Raw genomic sequence first — 18,283 nt, 5'->3', positions numbered from 1 at the left:
GGAGACAAAAAGAGGAGACAGGCCCTTTCACCATGCTAAAAGATAAATACCTGACCTATTCTACTCTCATTTTGTTTCCACTCTTTTTTTTTTTTCCTTTAGAATTATTTTATTAAATCATAAATGTACAATAGCTTCTTAACTCTACACACGCACTTAAATTTTTTTAAAGGAAAAACGTTATGTCTTATTACACCATGATCCTGGCTAATAGCTTTCAAAACTTTGAGAAAAATCTTAAAAAAGGTTTCACATGTCCTGAAACTTACAAATTTAACATTATCAAAGAAGGAATGCTTCTACACTCTTACAAAGACCACTAGAAAGAAACAACAATTAAAAAGCTAAGAAACTGTCTCAAAGGCAGTTTTTTTTTTAACAATCCTTCCTCCATAGTAAGGTAATGTTATTAAATAATCCAATCCATTCACAAAATGGCTCTCTGCATCTGCTCTGGTGTCTTCTGCCATATCACTGCATATTTATGCATGACTGAGATAAGATTTTCCTTAACATTGTTATTTCGATAACCTGAAGCTGTTCTGTTACCTCTGGGCTCTCATCCTCTCCTATTTATACAGTGAAGCCCATGGCAAATAGGAAGAAGCTCACTATCTGCTTCTCCCTCCATAACCCCCACTTCCTCCACTGCCTCCTGGACCATAGTCTCCTCTACCATATGGTCCCCCCATGTTCCTGCTACCACCAAAATTTCCACTCTTCATTGGACCATAGTTAGAAGGTTGTTGGTTATAATTTCCAAAATCATTGTAATTTCCACTCCCGTAATTTCCTCCTCCACAGTTGTCATAACCACCTCCGTAGCCCCCACCCTGGTTGCCATATCCAGGTCCTCCACCACCATATCCTCCTCTTCGTCCTCCATAACCAGGGCTACCTCCAAAATTGCCACCTCCAGGTCCTCCTCCACACCCATTATAGCCATCCCCAAATCCACGGCCACTTCCATATCCATCAGATCCTCCTCTAAAGTTACTTCCTGGTCCTGGTCCAAAATTTCCACCGCCACCACGAGAATCTCCAAAACCAAAGTTGCCTCCTCTTCCACTTCTAGAACTTCGGACTTCCTGCATTTCTTGTCTAGACAAAGCCTTTCTTACTTCTGCATTATGAACATTGATAGTATGGTATTTTTGCAACACAATCTTATCCACAGGATCATGGTCATCAAAAGTAACAAACCCAAAGCCTCTTTTCTTTCCAGACTGCCTGTCAGTAATAATCTCAATGGTATCAATTTTTCCATATTCCTCAAAGTAATCTCTAAGATGATGTTCCTCAGTATCTTCCTTAATTCCACCAACAAACAGCTTCTTCACAGTTACATGAGCCCCCGGCTTTCCAGATTCCTCTCTTGCAACAGCACGTTTTGGCTCAACCACTCTCCCATCAATTGAATGAGGTCTTGCAGCCATGGCAGCATCAACTTCAGCCATGGAAGAAAAAGTCACAAAACCAAATCCTCTTGATCTCCACTTTCTTTATTAAGAATAATCTTCCAGATTGTAAAACAGAATGGTATACATATGGTTAAGTGAAAATTGAAGCCTGAGACAGAAAAAAAGATAATAAGAGAGCATCCAGTAGCTCAAGTTTTTGTACAGAGAGGAAACTCGCGATAGAACAAAAAGACCGCTTATTGAATGAGAGAAGATATGTGCAAAAAAATATATCCGATAAGGGATTAATATCCAAAATACATAAAGAACTCATACAAGTCATTAGCAAAAAAAAAAAAAAACAACACCAAATTAAAATTCAGGCAGAGGACGTGAAAGACATTTTTACAAAGATAACATACAGATAGCTAACAGGTACATGAAAAGATGCTTCAACATCACCAATCATGAGGGAAATGCAAATCTAAATCACAATGAGATACTATCTCATACCTGTCAGAAGGACAACATAGAAGACAAATAATACGTGCTGGTGAGGATGCAGAGAAAAGAGAACCCTCTGTACTGTGGAAAAGTAAACTGGTGCAACCATTATGAAAAACAGTATGGAGATAGCTCAAAAAATTAAAAACAGAACTACCATATGATCTATCGATTGCATGCCTATGTATTTATCCAAAGAAAACAAAACACTATTTCAAAAACATACATGTACCCCCATGTTCATTGCAACATTATTTACAATAGCCAAGATATGGGAGCAACCTAAGTGTCTCAACAGATGAATGGAAAAGGAGAGAGAGAGAGAGAGAGAGAGAGAGAGAGACGCATGTGTGTGTGTGTGTGTATATATGTGTATATATATATATATATATACACACACACAATGAAATATTTTTTATCCTTAAAAAAGAATGAAATCTTGCCATCTGTGACAACAAAGATGGATCTAGAAAGAACTACACTAAGTGAAACAAGTCAGAGAAACACAAATACTGCATTTCACTTTTATGTGAAATATAAAAAACAAAACAAGTAAACACTAATAACTAAATGAAAATAGTCACAGATACAGAGAACAAACAGATGGCTGCCAGAGCACAGGCGATGGGGGAAAGAGAGAAATTAGGTGAGGGAGATTGAGAGAGACAGATTTTCAGTAACAAAAGAAATAAGTCAAATGTATTTGTGTGGGGAATATAGTCAATAATCATGTTTTGTCTTTGTATGATGAGGACAGACAGTAACTAGACTTGACATGATGATCACTTTGAAATGTATAAAAACAGCAAATCATTATGCTGTGTACCAAGAAATAACATAGTGTTGTGGGTTAATTATACTTCAAACATATACACAAAACTAACAAATTAACTAACTCATAGAAGAAGAGATCAGATTTGTACTTACCACAGGCAAGGACTGAAGAGGGGGAATTTGATGAAGACAGGCAAAAAGCACAAACTAAGATAACTAAATACTAGGGATGTAATGTACAACATGATAAAAATAATTAACATTACTAAATATTATATATAAAAGTTGTCAAGAGAAAAAATTCTAAGAGTTCTCTTCACAAAAGAGAATTTTTTTCTATTTCTTTAATTTTGTATCCATATGAGGTGCTGGATATTCACTAACTTACTGTGATAATCATTTCATGAGGTATGTAAGTCAAATCACTATGCTGTACACCTTAAACATATGGTATATATCAATTATATCCATATAAAACTAGAAAGGGAAAAAAAAGTTTCACAAGGATTTCCAGCAATATTCTGTCAGCCTATGACAGAATAGGGAAGAGGTAAAGAAAGCTCCGGAGAAGGCAATGGCACCCCACTCCAGTACTCTTGCCTGGAAAATCCCATGGACGGAGGAGCCTGGGAGGCTGCAGTCCATGGGGTCAGTGAGGGCTGGACCCGACTGAGCGACTTCCCTTTCACTTTTCACTTTCATGCATTGGAGAAGGAAATGGCAACCCACTCCAGTGTTCTTGCCTGGAGAATCCCAGGGATGGAGGAGCCTGGTAGGCTGCCGTCTATGGGGTCGCACAGAGTCAGACACGACTGAAGCGACTTAGCAGCAGCAGCAGCAAAGAAAGCTCTAGAAGCCAGAATGGGTTCAATAAGAAAAAAAACATATTAACCTAATTTAAAAACTACTAGATTGAGAGATCAGAGAAATAACACAGAGTAGGTCAAATACATCTCGTTGAGATCAAAGTAAAGTTTCTTATGTTCGTTAGGTGATGGATTGAGAATAAGCTGAACCATCTCAGATTATTCATCAGTGGCTTGATACTGAGAAATAGAATAATTTCCTGCCATATCAGAAAACAAGGATGTCACAGTCACAAGCAATTGCAGCCACCAAGGATGGTCAAGCTAGTGAGCCCTGCGGGAACTCAGGAAGGAAAGAATACATGTCATCTAGCAGCCATCAGACTGCAGCCACTCCCCATGACCCCTGAGCAAACTTAGGTTGTGAAAACATAGGACACTGTCCCCAGATAGGAAGATGCATATCAAAGAAATGTTTCCAGTGAGGCCAGACTTCTGCATTTTCCCATACACAGAAAAGCGCTAAATTCCTTACCTTGACATTTCTGGTTTACCAGTAATCTTGTGACTTTCCAGATTACCTGCCCTTTGTAGCACAACTCCTACATATCCTAGCTCCTCCCCTCATCCCTTGGAGCACTTTCTCAGAGCTATCTGAAAGCTGTCTGCAGGCCTCATTTGACCCAAATAAAACTTAATTCCCAATTCTCATATTGTACAAATTTTTTTCAACAGTATCAGTCTGGATGAAAGGCTCTCAGGTTATCTCAGGGCTCTGTATTTGACCTTACTTTTTTCAGTGTTTATCAACGACCTTGAAGATTCAAGTGGTAGCTTATAAATTTTCCTAGTGATATAAAACATGGGAAGGTTAGGTAATACCATGAAAGTCATAATTGAAAATCAAAAATATCTGAACAGATAGGTCGAAACAATGGGCTGAAAATGCAAAATGGAATTTATCAAGGATACATGTAAATTCATTTATCTAAACAAAAGTATGCGACTAGTAAGAAATCAATTTTTAAAAATTTATTGCAAGTTACGTAAGTAATTTAAAATATTCTAGTATTTTCATTTTTTTGGCTGCACCAAGTGGCTTGTGGAGTCTCAGCTCCATGACCAGGGAATCAAACTCAGGCCCTTAGCAGTGAGCCTGCAGAGCCCTAACCACTGTATCACAAGAGAATTCCCAAGGAATCAATTTTAATATCAGTTGATAATTAGTTGAGAGTTTATTTGACCGTAAGCTAAAGATGAAGCTTTGATGTGTAGTGTCAGCTTAAAAACTTTACACAAATTCAGTTAATAAAATAACAGTCTAGTGACTGATGGGAGAAGGAAATGGCAACCTACTCTAGTATTCTTGCCTGGAGAATCCCATGGACAGAGAAGCCTGGCAGGCTACACACAGTCCATGAGATCACAAGAGTCAGACATAACTTAATGACTAAACCACCACCACTAGTGACTGAACAGAGAAGGAAATCACTACAGGTCAGGCAACTTTCTGAGAATTGTAATTAGAATATAACCTCTTAAAAGTGGTAACTTACTAACAATGAAAAATCAGAAAGAGAAGTTAAGGAATCAATCCCATTCACCATTGCAACAAAAATAATTAAATATCTAAGAATAAACTTACCTAAGGAGACAAAAGAACTGTACACAGAAAATTATGAGACTAATGAAAGAAATCAAAGATGACATAAACAGATGGAGAGATATTCCATGTTCCTGGGTAGGAAGAATCACTATTGTGAAAATGACTATACTACCAAACACAATCTACAGATTCAGTGTGATCCCTATCAAATTACCAATGACATTTTTCACAGAACTAGAACAAAAAATTTCACAATTCATATGGAAACACAAAAGACCCGGAATAGCCAAAGCAATCTTGAGAAAGAAGGATGGAGCTGGAGGAATAAAGCTTCCTGACTTCAGATTATACTACAAAGCTACAGTCATCAAGACAGTATGGTACTGGCACAAAAACAGAATTATAAACCAATGGAACAAGATAAAAAGCCCAGAAATAAACTCATGCACATATGGGTACCTTATTTTTGACAAAGGAAGCAAGAATATACAATGTGTCAAAGACAGCCTCTTCAATAAATGGTGCTGGGAAAAGTGGACAGCTACATGTAAAAGAATGAAATTAGGACATTTCCTAACACCATACACAAAGATAAACTCAAAATGGATTAAAAACCTAAATGTAAGCCCAGAAACTATAAAACTCTTAGAGGAAAACATAGGCAGACCACTCGATGACATAAATCAAAGCGAGATCTTCTATGACTCATCTTCTAGAACAATGGAAACAAAAACAAAAGTAAACAAGTAGGACCTGATTAAACTTAAAAGCTTTTGCACAGCAAAGGAAACACTAAGCAAGGTGAAAAGACAACCCTCAGAATGGGAGAAAATAATAGCAAATGAAACAACTGACAAAGGATTAATTTCCAAAATACACAAGCAGCTCATACAATTCAATACCAGAAAAACAAACAACCTGATCAAAAAGTGGAAAAAAGACCTAAACAGACATTTCTCCAAAGAAGACATACAGATGGCTAACAAACACATGAAAATATGCTCAACATCACTCATAATTACAGAAATGCAAATCAAAACCACAATGAGATATCACCTCACACCGGTCAGAATGGTCATCATCAAAAAGCCTACAAATAATAAATGCTGGAGAGGGTGTGGAGAAAAGGGAATGCTGCTGCACTGTTGGTGAGAACGTAAACTGATATAGCCACTATGGAAGACAGTATGGAGATTCCTTAAAAAACTAGGAATAAAACCAGCATATGACCCAGCAATCCCATCCTAGGCATATACCCTGAGGAAACCAAAATTGAAAAAGACACATGTATCCCACTGTTCATCGCAGCACTATTTACAACAGCTAGAACATGGAAGCAAGCTAGATGTCCATCAACAAATGAAAGGATAAAGAAGTTGTGGTACATAGACACAATGGAATACTTAAAAAGGAACACCTTTGAATCAGTTCTAATGAGGTGGACGAACATAGAACCTATTGTATACAGTGAAGTAAGTCAGAGAAAGATAAATATCATATTCTAACACACATATACGAAATCTAGAAAAATGGCACTGAAGAATTTATTTTCAGGGCAGCAATGGAGAAACAGACATAGAAAATAGACTTGTGGCCATGGGGAGAAGGGAGGAGAGGGTGAGATGTATGGAAAGAGTAACATGGAAACTTACTGTACGTAAAATAGATAGCCAATGGGAATTTGCTGTATGGCTCAGGAAACTCAAACAGGGGCTCTGTATCAACCTAGAGGGGTGGGATGGGGAAGGAGACGGGAGGGAAGTTCAAAAGGAGGGGATAAATGTATACCTGTGGCTGATTCACGTTGAGGTTTGACAGAAAACAGAATTTGGTAAAGCATTATCCTTGAATAAAAAGAAATTAATTAAAAAATAAAGTGATAACTTACCACTTATAACAGATTCAGAAGAGGATAACCAGGATGGTAGTACTGGGGCTGGAAACTAAACCAAATGAAAGAAAGACCTGAGAGAATCAGGAATGATATCCACAGAGATGAGATCTGAGATAGTAAAAGTAACATCAGAGCTGTTTCCCAGTTCTTTGAATGACTGTTATATTGCATGGCACAAATTATGTTTTATACATTTTGTACTTATTTCCCATGTACACAGTTCCGAATGTGTATGTGTGTGTGAGTGCATGCTCAGCCATGCCCAACTCTTTGCAACCCCATGGACTGCGGCCTGTCCATGCTTCTCTGTCCATGGGATTCTCCAGACAAGAACACTGGAGCGGGTTGCCATTTCCTTCTCCATGGGATCTTCCTGACCTAGGGATCGAACCCATGTCTCCTGCATTGGCAGGCAGATTCTTTACCACTGCACCACCTGGGAAGCCCTAACCTGACATGTAATAAATGCTCAAGAATTTGAAGTTCAAAAATCAACTCAGCTGTTGATGGCTAAGCCAACAAAGATTTGTTACACAGGAGTAACTAATGTGATCTCAATGACAACTCAACAAAAGGATAAAGCTGGAGGAAAAAACTTAAAAACCAAAGTAGAAAGCCTTAACTGAAGCAAGCACATAGGCTATGTAAGGAATATTACCCTGAAAGTTAGAATTTCTGTCTTCTATCAGATGATGTTCTTGATCATCAGTTCGTTCAGTCGCTCAGTCATGTCCGACTCTTTGCGGCCCCATGAATCGCAGCACGCCAGGCCTCCCTGTCTATCACCAACTCCCAGAGCTTACTCAAACTCATGTCCATCAAGTCGGTGATGCCATCCAGCTATCTCATCCTCTGTTGTCCCCTTCTCCTCCTGCCCCCAATCCCTCCCAGCATCAGAGTCTTTTCCAATGAGTCAACTCTTCGCACGAGGTGGCCAAACTATTGGAGTTTGAGCTTTAGCATCAGTCCTTCGAAAGAACACCCAGGACTGATCTCCTTTAGGATGGACTGGTTGGATCTCCTTGCAGTCCAAGGGACTCTCAAGAGTCTTCTCCAACACCACAGCTCAAAAGCATCAGTTCTTCGGCGTTCAGCTTTCTTCACAGTCCAACTCTCACATCCATACATGACCACTGGAAAAACCATAGCCTTGACTAGATTGACCTTTGTTGGCAAAATAACGTCTCTGCTTTTGAATATGCTATCTAGGTTGATCATAACTTTTCTTCCAAGGAGTAAGCGTCTTTTAATTTCATGGCTGCAATCACCATCTCCAATGATTTTGGAGCCCCTCAAAATAAAATCTGACACTGTTTCCACTGTTTCCCCATCTATTTGCCATGAAGTGATGGGACCAGATGCCATGATCTTAGTTTTCTGAATGTTGAGCTTTAAGCCAACTTTCACTCTCTTTCACTTTCATCAAGAGGCTTTTTAGTTCCTCTTCACTTTCTGCCATTAGATTAGTGTCATCTGCATATCTAAGGTTATTGATATTTCTCCTGGCAATCTTGATTCCAGCTTGTGCTTCTTCCAGCCCAGCGTTTCTCATGATGTACTCTGCATATAAGTTAAATAAGCAGGGTGACAATATGCAGCCTTGACGTACTCCTTTTCCTATTTCGAACCAGTCTGTTGTTCCATGTCTAGTTCTAACTGTTGCTTCCTGAGCTGTATACAGGTTTCTCAAGAGGCAGGTCTTGCCACTACTTATATTTCAGTTCCTCTTGTATTAATAAATATTTCTACAATACAAAGTCATTTTTTCATTCTTCTTTTACAAACATAAAGCTGAGGTTGAGAGAAGCTATTTACTTGGCACCAAACCACATGACAGTGGTTAAACTTGAATTAGAACTCTAAGTTTTTTACTCACAACCTCTTTGTTAAAACTGCTAGACTCGTTAGAAAGTGAAAGTCGCTCGGTCTAGTCCTTGCGACCCCATGGACTGTACAGTCCATAGAATTCTCCAGGCCAGAATACTGGAGTGGGTAGCCTTTCCCTTTGCCACGGGATAGTCCCAACCCAGGTCTCCCACATTGCAGCGAATTCTTTACCAGCTTAGCCACAAGGGAAGCCCACTAGACTCATTAGGGACACAGTAAACAAGTATAGTATTACACTTATTAACCCAACTCCAATTTGGTAATACTCTGGCTTCACTTTTATTACTTCCTCCAGCCATCCAACGGAGAAGGCAATGGCATCCCACTCCAGTACTCTTGCCTGAAGAACCCCAGGGATGCCTGAGCCTGGTGGGCTGCCGTCTATGGGGTCGCACAGAGTCGGACACGACTGAAGTGACTTAGCAGCAGCCAGCCATCCAGTCTCTAAACCCACAAAGTAAGCCTGCATTAAAACTATACAACATTTAGAAATTTTTATTTCTTAGAGCTTAATGCTAAAACAAAAAAGTAATGAGATTTGAAACCAAAGATTTATCTCTTTCATGTTGCTTAAGGAGTAGCCATGGCACCACCGGTTCTACCATAAGCAAATCTTGGCCAACAGGGTCTGCTAAGCACACACCACGTTGTTTTTCTGGGAACCTAAGTGGCTTCCTTTGGGCATTACAGAGCTGCAGCAAAGTTAGTAACAGAAGACAGTGAGAAAAATTTTAACTTCAGTAGAGGAAAAAGAAGTGTTCATGTGTACGAAGAAGATAAGCACATGAAAGATTCATTGTGTTTTCTATGCAGGGGGCTAGCTTGTCAAAAAGCTATTAAAGAAAGCTGGAGAGGCACAGGACTTGATAGTGTTCAAGGAGGAGTTACACCGGGTTTTTAATAGCAAACTGGTGGTCAGCTCTAGTAGTAAAATCTCTAAAGGAATGCCCTAACAAGTGAGGACGCTCTCAAATTTACTTCCCAAGGAGACTTATTTACATTATAATGGTTGCTACGGTTACTTTAATTCCATCACAGCTCCTTTCTCCAGTTGCTAAACTGGAGCTCCAGCCTGGGTGGTAGCCGTTCACAATCAGAAACCTCAACTGAAGCAAACTCAAAATTCAGGATACTCAAAAGTTCATGACCTACAGAGGGAGAGTTCTACTAACAAAAATTGCCAAAAGGCAGGGCTCTTTGTTTCCTGTATTTTTTCTATTCAAGATCTTACTGCTACCTTAGGGGAACTCTCTAGGAGTCAATATTTTTATTGGCCCTAACCAGATATTCTTAAAGGAAAAGCAAAACAAATAACATGAATTTCATAAAGAGTAATGGATCAAAGCTGTGATTCCTATATTACCAGTATCTTTCCCCCTTGCTTTAATCAAAAAAAGACCATTATTAAAAAGACATTGAAAAGTCTCTCACATGACTCATCATTATTATCTTTCTAAAAAAAATATTTATTTACCTGGCTGCACCAGGTGTTAGTTGCGGCATGTAAGACCTTCGATCTTCACTGTGGCATGTGGGATCTTTAGTTGCAGTGTGTGGGATTTTATTTTTAGTTGCAGCATGTGAAACCTAGTTCCCAGATCAGGGACTGAACCCATGCCCCCGCCACTGGGAGCGTGGCGTCTTAGTCACTGAACCAATCAGCAGGGAAGTCCTACTAACTACTGTCTTCTAAGAACAACAACATATAGTACTGGCTCTACAAGCAGTACCTAAACCAGATATAAACAATGAGGTCAGTATATTCTGCATTAAAGCAATAACCAAACAGAACATACAGTAACAGAAAAAGGAAAGAAAGGGGAAGTGAAGAACAAAAAAAGAGCAAGATTTCAGAACCATGAACTCCAAATAATCACTTTAAGTACAGTTAATTTAACAACAACAACAAAAAAATGTTCCAATGATAATGAGAAACATTACTCTCAAAGATAGCAATAATGACAGACACATAGGTAGTGGTCTGTAGATACCCACCTAGTCAGCCATCAGAGGCTTCAAAGACCACAGTTAAAAAACTGGAAATAGAACTGCCTTATGATCCAGCAACCCCACTGCTGGGCATACACACTGAGGAAACCAGAAGGGAAAGAGACACGTGTACCCCAATGTTCATCGCAGCACTGTTTATAATAGCCAAGACGTGGAAGCAACCTAGATGTCCATCAGCAGATGAATGGATAAGAAAGCTGTGGTACATATACACAATGGAGTATTACTCAGCCATTAAAAAGAATACATTTGAATCGGTTCTAATGAGGTGGATGAAACTGGAGCCTATTATACAGAGTGAAGTAAGCCAGAAGGAAAAACATAAATACAGTATACTAACGCATATATATGGAATTTAGAAAGATGGTAACAATAACCCGGTGTACGAGACAGCAAAAGAGACACTGATGTATAGAACAGTCTTATGGACTCTGTGGGAGAGGGAGAGGGTGGGAAGATGTGGGAGAATGGCAATGAAACATGTAAAATATCATGTAGGAAACGAGTTGCCAGTCCAGGTTCGATGCATGATGCTAGTTGCTTGGGGCTGGTGCACTGGGACGGCCCAGAGGGATGGTATGGGGAGGGAGGAGGGAGGAGGGTTCGGGATGGGGAACACATGTATACCTGTGGCGGATTCATTTTGATATTTGGCAAAACTAATACAATTATGTAAAGTTTAAAAATAAAATAAAATTGGAAGAAAAAAAAAAAAAAAAAGACCACCCACAGGAAAAGTGAAGTTTCACATTTCTATATTTTTATTGTTTATTCTTGTATCCCCATTCTCATCATCCTCTCAACTTAAGCAAACACTGTAATGTACTTAATGTGTTTAGATGTTTTCTAGTAAACTGTGTAATGTGTTTTACTTACATACCTTTTAAAAATTTATATAGATGCTTTTGTTAAATATCTCAATCTGTTTTTAATTACCACCAGGCCAGGCTTCAGCAATACGTGAACCATGAACTTCCAGATGTTCAAGCTGGTTTTAGAAAAGGCAGAGGAACTAGAGATCAAATTGACAACATCCGCTGGATCATCAAAAAAGCAAGAGAGTTCCAGAAAAACATCTATTTCTGCTTTATTGACTATGCCAAAGCCTTTGATGGTGCGGATCACAATAAACTGTGGAAAATTCTGAAAGAGATGGGAATACCAGACCACCTGACCTGCCTCTTGAGAAACCTATATGCAGGTCAGGAAGCAACAGTTAGAACTGGACATGGAACAACAGACTGGTTCCAAATAGGAAAAGGAGTACATCAAGGCTGTATATTGTCACCCTGCTTATTTAACTTATATGCAGAGTACATCATGAGAAACGCTGGGCTGGAGGAAGCACAAGCTAGAATCAAGATTGCTGGGAGAAATATCAATAACCTCAGATATGCAGATGACACCACCCTTATGGCAGAAAGTGAAGAGGAACTAAAAAGCCTCTTGATGAAAGTGAAAGAGAGTGAAAGCTGGCTTAAAGCTCAACATTCAGAAAACTAAGATCATGGCATCTGGTCCCATCACTTCATGGGAAATAGATGGGGAAACAGTGTCAGACTTTATTTTGGGGGGCTCCAAAATCACTGCAGATGGTGCTTGCAGCCATGAAATCAAAAGACGCTTACTCCTTGGAAGAAAAGTTATGACCAACCTAGATAGCATATTCAAAAGCAGAGACATTATTTTGCCAACAAAGGTCTGTCTAGTCAAGGCTATGGTTTTTCCAGTGGTCAAGTATCGATGTGAGAGTTGGACTGTGAAGAAAGCTGAGCGCCGAAGAATTAATGCTTTTGAACTGTGGTGTTGGAGAAGACTCTTGAGAGTCCCTTGGACTGCAAGGAGATCCAACCAGTCCATTCTAAAGGAGATCAGTCCTGGGTGTTCTTTTGAAGGACTGATGCTAAAGCTGAAACTCCAATAGTTTGGCCACCTCGTGCGAAGAGCTGACTCATTGGAAAAGACTCTGATGCTGGGAGGGATTGGGGGCAGGAGGAGAAGGGAACGACAGAGGATGAGATAGCTGGATGGCATCACCGACTCGATGGACATGAGTTTGAGTAAACTCTGGGAGTTGGTGATAGACAGGGAGGCCTGGCGTGCTGCGATTCATGGGGTCGCAAAGAGTCGGACACGACTGAGTGACTGAACTGAACTGATGCTTTTAAGAGGGCTTCCCAGGTGGCGCTAGTGGTAAAGAACTGGCCTGCCAATGCAGGAGACATAAGAGAAGCAGATTCGATCCCTGGGTCGGGAAGATCCCCTGGCAGAGGGCACGGCAACCCACTCCAGTATTCTTGCCTGGAGAATCCTATGGACAGAGGAGCTTGGTGGGCTGCAGTCCTTAGGGCTGCACAGAGTCAGACATGACTGAAGTGACTTGGCATGCACACATACATTTAAGGTCCATCATGTTTCCGTGCATATATCTAGTTCACCGCTTCAAACTGCTAGATAGTACCCTGTGGAATAAATCTATCATAATTTACTCAACATTGGGCAAAGAGTATGGACAATAAGATTGTTTTCCATAAGCACAAATAACAAGTGATGAATGACCAACCACTTATGGACCTCTGTGAGAATTTCTTTCAGGTATACAGCTACGAAAAGAACTGTTGGATCACACTGTATCTGGGTAAGTACAGCCTTTCAAAATAGTTAGACAAGTCTATACTACTATGAAGAGTCTCTTGATCAAAGTGAAAGGGAAGAGTGAAAAAGTTGGCTTAAAACTCAACATTCAGAAAACTAAGATCATGGCATCTGGTCCCATCACTTCATGGCAAATAGATGGGGAAACAGTGACAGAATTTATTTTTTGGGGGGCTCCCAAGTCACTGCAGATGGTGATTGCAGCCATGAAATTAAAAGACGCTGACTCCTTGGAAGGAAGGTTATGACCAACGTAGACAACATATTACAAAGCAGAGACATTACTTTGCCAACAGAGGTCTATCTAGTCAAAGCTATGGTTTTTCCAGTAGTCATGTATGGATGTGAGAGTTGGACTATAAAGAAAGCTGAGTGCTGAAGAATTGATGCTTTTGAACTGCAAGGAGATCCAACCAGTCTATCCTAAAGGAAATCAGTCCTGAATATTCATTGAAAGGACTGATGCTGATGCTGAAGCTGGAACTGCAATACCTGAGCCATCTGATGCGAAGAACTGACTCATTGGAAAAGACCTTAATGCTGGGAAAGACTGAAGGCGGGAGAAGAAGGGGACGAACGAGGATGAGATGGCTGGATGGCATCACCGATTCAATAGACATGAGTTTGAGTAAACTCCGGGAGTTGGTGACGGACAGGAAGGCCTAGAGTGCTGTGGTCCATGGGGTCACAAAGAGTCAGATAGGAATAAGCGACTGAACGGACACTTCTACCAACGAGGAACTAGGGTACCTGTGCAGCCACTGTTTACCAAGCACTGGGCGAGACATTCTAGGTCCTTTTTCTACTATAAACCTCATCCTCTTGAGCTAGTCTTTGCCCCTTTGCTTTTCACATCAGCAGTCACCACGTCAGAACTATGAACGTAAGGGTTTCCTCCCTTGCTTCTCCCTGACCATCAAGTTCCCTATTCTACTCCAATGATGCCCTGGGCTGCCAAGGCTTCCACTAACCATGAAACTTACGAAACACAATCAAATAGCCAATGTTATTTTAACAAGTTTAAAAAAGTCATTAATTGAAGTCTGCCCATTATACTGAACACCAAGAAATTTCTTTATCTACATTTTAGACCATTCTATAGTGCATTTTCTTTCCCTTTTTAGGGAGTACTTGGAGAAACAGCACCATTTATTTGGAACTCTTCATACATAAAATAAGGGGAGAGCTGGATTACAATCAGTGTTTTCAATCTAAACTCTGGAACTGAGGACTCAAGATGATCATGTCAAGACAAAACAAGGTTACCTATGCCTCTTCAATTAGAAGAGCACAATAAAAAAATTTTTAACCTATAAATTTTGTTTCCTCTTTAGATTCAGTCTGGAAAATTGGTTCAATAAGAAAAAGATTTATTCACACATAACTAGTTGGGAGTATTAACTGGTATAACCTCTACTGTATTTGGCAATATTCACAAAATAAAAAATATACATTCCTTTGAATTAGAAATTTCACTTGTAAGAATTTTTCTATAGACATTCACATATCTGTCCACATACATACAAGTATATTCATTATAGCTTCATTTGTCAAGGCAAAATATATTGAAAACAGCTCCTGAAAGACACTTTAAAAACTCAACATTCTGGCTGCCTCTAAAAAGGCCAGTTAAGTGGCTAGAGGACAAGTGCTTTATATCTTTTGAATTTTACACCATTACATGTATGAAAAGTGAAAGTGAAAGTCACTCAGTCATGTCCAACTCTTTGCAACCCCAGGGACTATACAGTCCATGGAATTCTCCAGGCCAGAGTACTGGAGTGGGTAGCTTTTCCCTTCTCCAGGGCCTCTTCTCAACCCAGGGATCGAACCCAGGTCTCCCACATTGCAGGCAGATTCTTTACCAGCTGAGCCACCAGGGAAGCCCATTACATGTCTAATCTATTACAAATTTTAATTTATCACTCTAACAACCTACATTATCTTCTAAAGATTCTTCAAGCCCTCACATTCTGATTTTAACATCTGACTTACAATCCAACAGTTATTTCTTGCAAATAATCAGAGAAATAAAGCAACTGAAGGGTATCAAGAAGGCAGCTTTCATTAGACAAGGTGCATGTGTCTATACAGTATGAGAGTATTATATTTAGTCTTGGCACTGCCATCTCCTTTAGAAGTTCCTTCTAACTGGATCTCACCTTATTTTTTATTCATATCAACTTTCCTTGAGTTCATAAAGACAAGTCTATCAAATGAATTGCCCTGTCCCTAAGAACTGCTAGAAAGAAATAATATGTCCATATAGATAACAGATAGTGGTGTCTATGAAGCTCAAAATGTATTTCCTTTTTTTGTCGTTTGACCAAATCACACTGCCTTCAGGATCTTAGTTCCCCAGCCAGGGACTGAACCTAAGCCCTCATGCAGTAAAAGCACTGACTCCTAACCATTGGACTGCCAGGGAATCCCCCCAAAATGTATTTACTTTCAATGACTTAAGAATTGTGTTGTTCAATAGACAGTGACTAGCCATATGATGCTAATGAACACATTAAATGTGGCCAGTCCAAATTTAAATGTGCTGTCAAAACATAATACATACCAGATATCAGACTTAATATGAAAAAGTAAAATATCTCAATTTTAATATGGATTACATGCTGAAATTGTAATATATGGATTTATAAGATTAAATACAATATATTATTAAAAATCACTTTTTTTTTTTACTTTTATTAATGTGGCTACCAGAAAATTTAATGCGACTATACTTTGAATTTCAGATTAATGTAGTAAATTAATCCTGCTACATTTCAGATGAATTCACTTGCTCATATTCCACAAGAAAAGTATTTCAAAATTTCACCATTTTAGTCAAACTTAGTCCTTTTCCTTCTCCATTCCTCAGCCTATCAATGAGCCTCAGAATAAAATAAAAGGACAGCTACAGTCTTGCCCCTTTAGATTTATTTATAAAATTTAATCTTCTTTGAAATAAAGTTTCCAGATAGCATTGTTTTGATCAGGTTAAATAAAAAGTGACTCAGGGGCTTAATGAACACTGATGGTTTTATAGCAGTACAGTACAACAAAGAGGCTGAGGTGGAAAATTGAGACTCCTGGGCTCTAGTTTCAATAAAATGATACTCCTTTGAAAAATAGTAACACTATATCATCAAGTACAAAACAATTCAATGTAAAATATCTAGTTTTTAATCATAGCTTTTAGAAAAAAAAATAACTTCCCTGAAATTAGCATGTTACATTGTTTATTTCAGACTTTTAGTATCAAGTAAAATTATGGATTTAACTGGATTAAAAGGTATAAGAAACTATATAAATTTTGCCAATACTACTATTTCTTGTTCATTTAATAGTGCTTTGTACCCAAGGTTCTCTCATTAGCCATCTTTATCCTCCCTACAATCCTTCTACATATAGCTAACAATATGATAAGGACCTTTATGGTAACTTCCAAAACTATCTTTTTGACTCTCTTCCTTCTATTTCCACTCTGAATCCATTCTAGCCATCTATAATACATTTTCATTTGGAGCTTATACTAATATTTCAAGCACAAAGTAAAAAGCTGAACTTGAGTTTTTATTCTGCAGTGCTTTAACTAAGTACTCATAATTTAGTCAAATAAGCATTTGGTTGAAGTATTATAGAATACATTTTTTTATATTGTATTTGACTTGACTAAATCATAATATTTAAGCAGAAAAGATACAACTATAAGTTTGTTTCTTGTTTTTCTGACTTTTTAACCGTCTGAAATTGATGAAACATAAAAACCTAAACAACTGTGTTCTGAAACATTCTAATTTCTTCTCAAGAATATTTATTATCTTATAACTCTGGAATTATTTATATTTACAGATATATTAATAGAAACTGAGATTGTATCTTGGCAAAATGCAGCATTTGTTTTTTGCATTTATAGCTGTCTGCTCTGGAGCCTTGGACAAGCACTAAGTAGAGTGCTTAATGGCATTAAACATTTATTTTATTTTATTTGGCCTTCCAATTAGTAAACTATAATTGCTTGCCAAAGAGCTATTATAAGAACTAATCCATATTTATAAGTGCTCTAAAGAGAGTATTCTTTGATACTCTGCTACATCTTGGCAAGGACCCAAACCTTCTGGGGTGCTCTTCCTTTTCTTCCCAAGACTGGGTTACAGGGGGCTTCAGGAGTCTAACTGTGAATCCCCAAATATCCATCACCTTTGCTTTCTTTAAAGTGACAGACCTCCTGCTGAGTCCCTCACTCTTCAAATGGAAATACATATGCGCCATGATCTCTGCTACATATTTAAAAAACAGTTTTGCAGAAAAAGAGTAGATAAAATGTGAGATCTGAAAAGTAGGTTTTAAGCCAAAGGAGTCTTTAACTGGTTTAATATGATGCTCCTGAATAAAACCAGTGTTGCTTTAGAATCATTAAGTATCATCACGTCCATGTATACTACACACTGTTTTTGTTATCATCTAGCCAGAGAGTCTGAAAAACCTTGGGCTCTTCCTAAAGGGTTAATTATCAGTGCCATCTGACAGAGAATCTAACCAAGAATATTACACAGATGAGCTGAAAAGTCAATACTGAACCTTTCACGTGTATGACAGTGTGGGGGGTTAAATTCACTTAAGGGACACACAAGCAACAAACTGTAAGGGGAGAAATGTTATAAATCAATAGTTCATGACTGGGGCTCAGCTCTACAATCACAAACATTTATTAAGTACCTATTATACGTTAGAAGGTGAAACTAGCACTATC

At 38.7% G+C, this 18,283-nt stretch overlaps 2 protein-coding genes across 4 annotated transcripts in view; both read right to left on the bottom strand.

Moving 5' to 3' along the window:
• Nucleotides 1-18,283, bottom strand: part of AHCYL2 (adenosylhomocysteinase like 2) — a 191,703-nt gene that overhangs the window by 143,183 nt on the left and 30,237 nt on the right. The window lies entirely within an intron of this gene.
• On the bottom strand, nucleotides 462-17,802 carry LOC133246732 (heterogeneous nuclear ribonucleoproteins A2/B1-like). The gene is made up of 2 exons (XM_061415366.1): nucleotides 17,645-17,802; nucleotides 462-1,500 (listed from the first exon to the last, which is right to left on the bottom strand). Exons 1-2 carry the CDS (start codon nucleotides 17,800-17,802, stop codon nucleotides 612-614), a joined length of 1,047 nt encoding a protein of 348 aa, XP_061271350.1. The 3' UTR covers nucleotides 462-611.

Source organism: Bos javanicus, chromosome 4 (genome assembly GCF_032452875.1).
Source record: "Bos javanicus breed banteng chromosome 4, ARS-OSU_banteng_1.0, whole genome shotgun sequence".
NCBI lineage: Eukaryota > Metazoa > Chordata > Mammalia > Artiodactyla > Bovidae > Bos > Bos javanicus.
The sequence above is the reverse complement of the archived record's forward strand: the minus strand, read 5'-3'. Positions and strand labels throughout refer to the sequence as shown.

Coding starts and splice junctions, on each gene's coding strand:
- LOC133246732 (XM_061415366.1), bottom strand. CDS start 17,802: ATGGCGCATATGTATTTCCATTTGAAGAGTGAGGGACTCAGCAGGAGG. Junction 1,501..17,644: donor AAGGAAGAGCACCCCAGAAG/GTTTGGGTCCTT, acceptor TTCTTAATAAAG/AAAGTGGAGATCAAGAGGAT.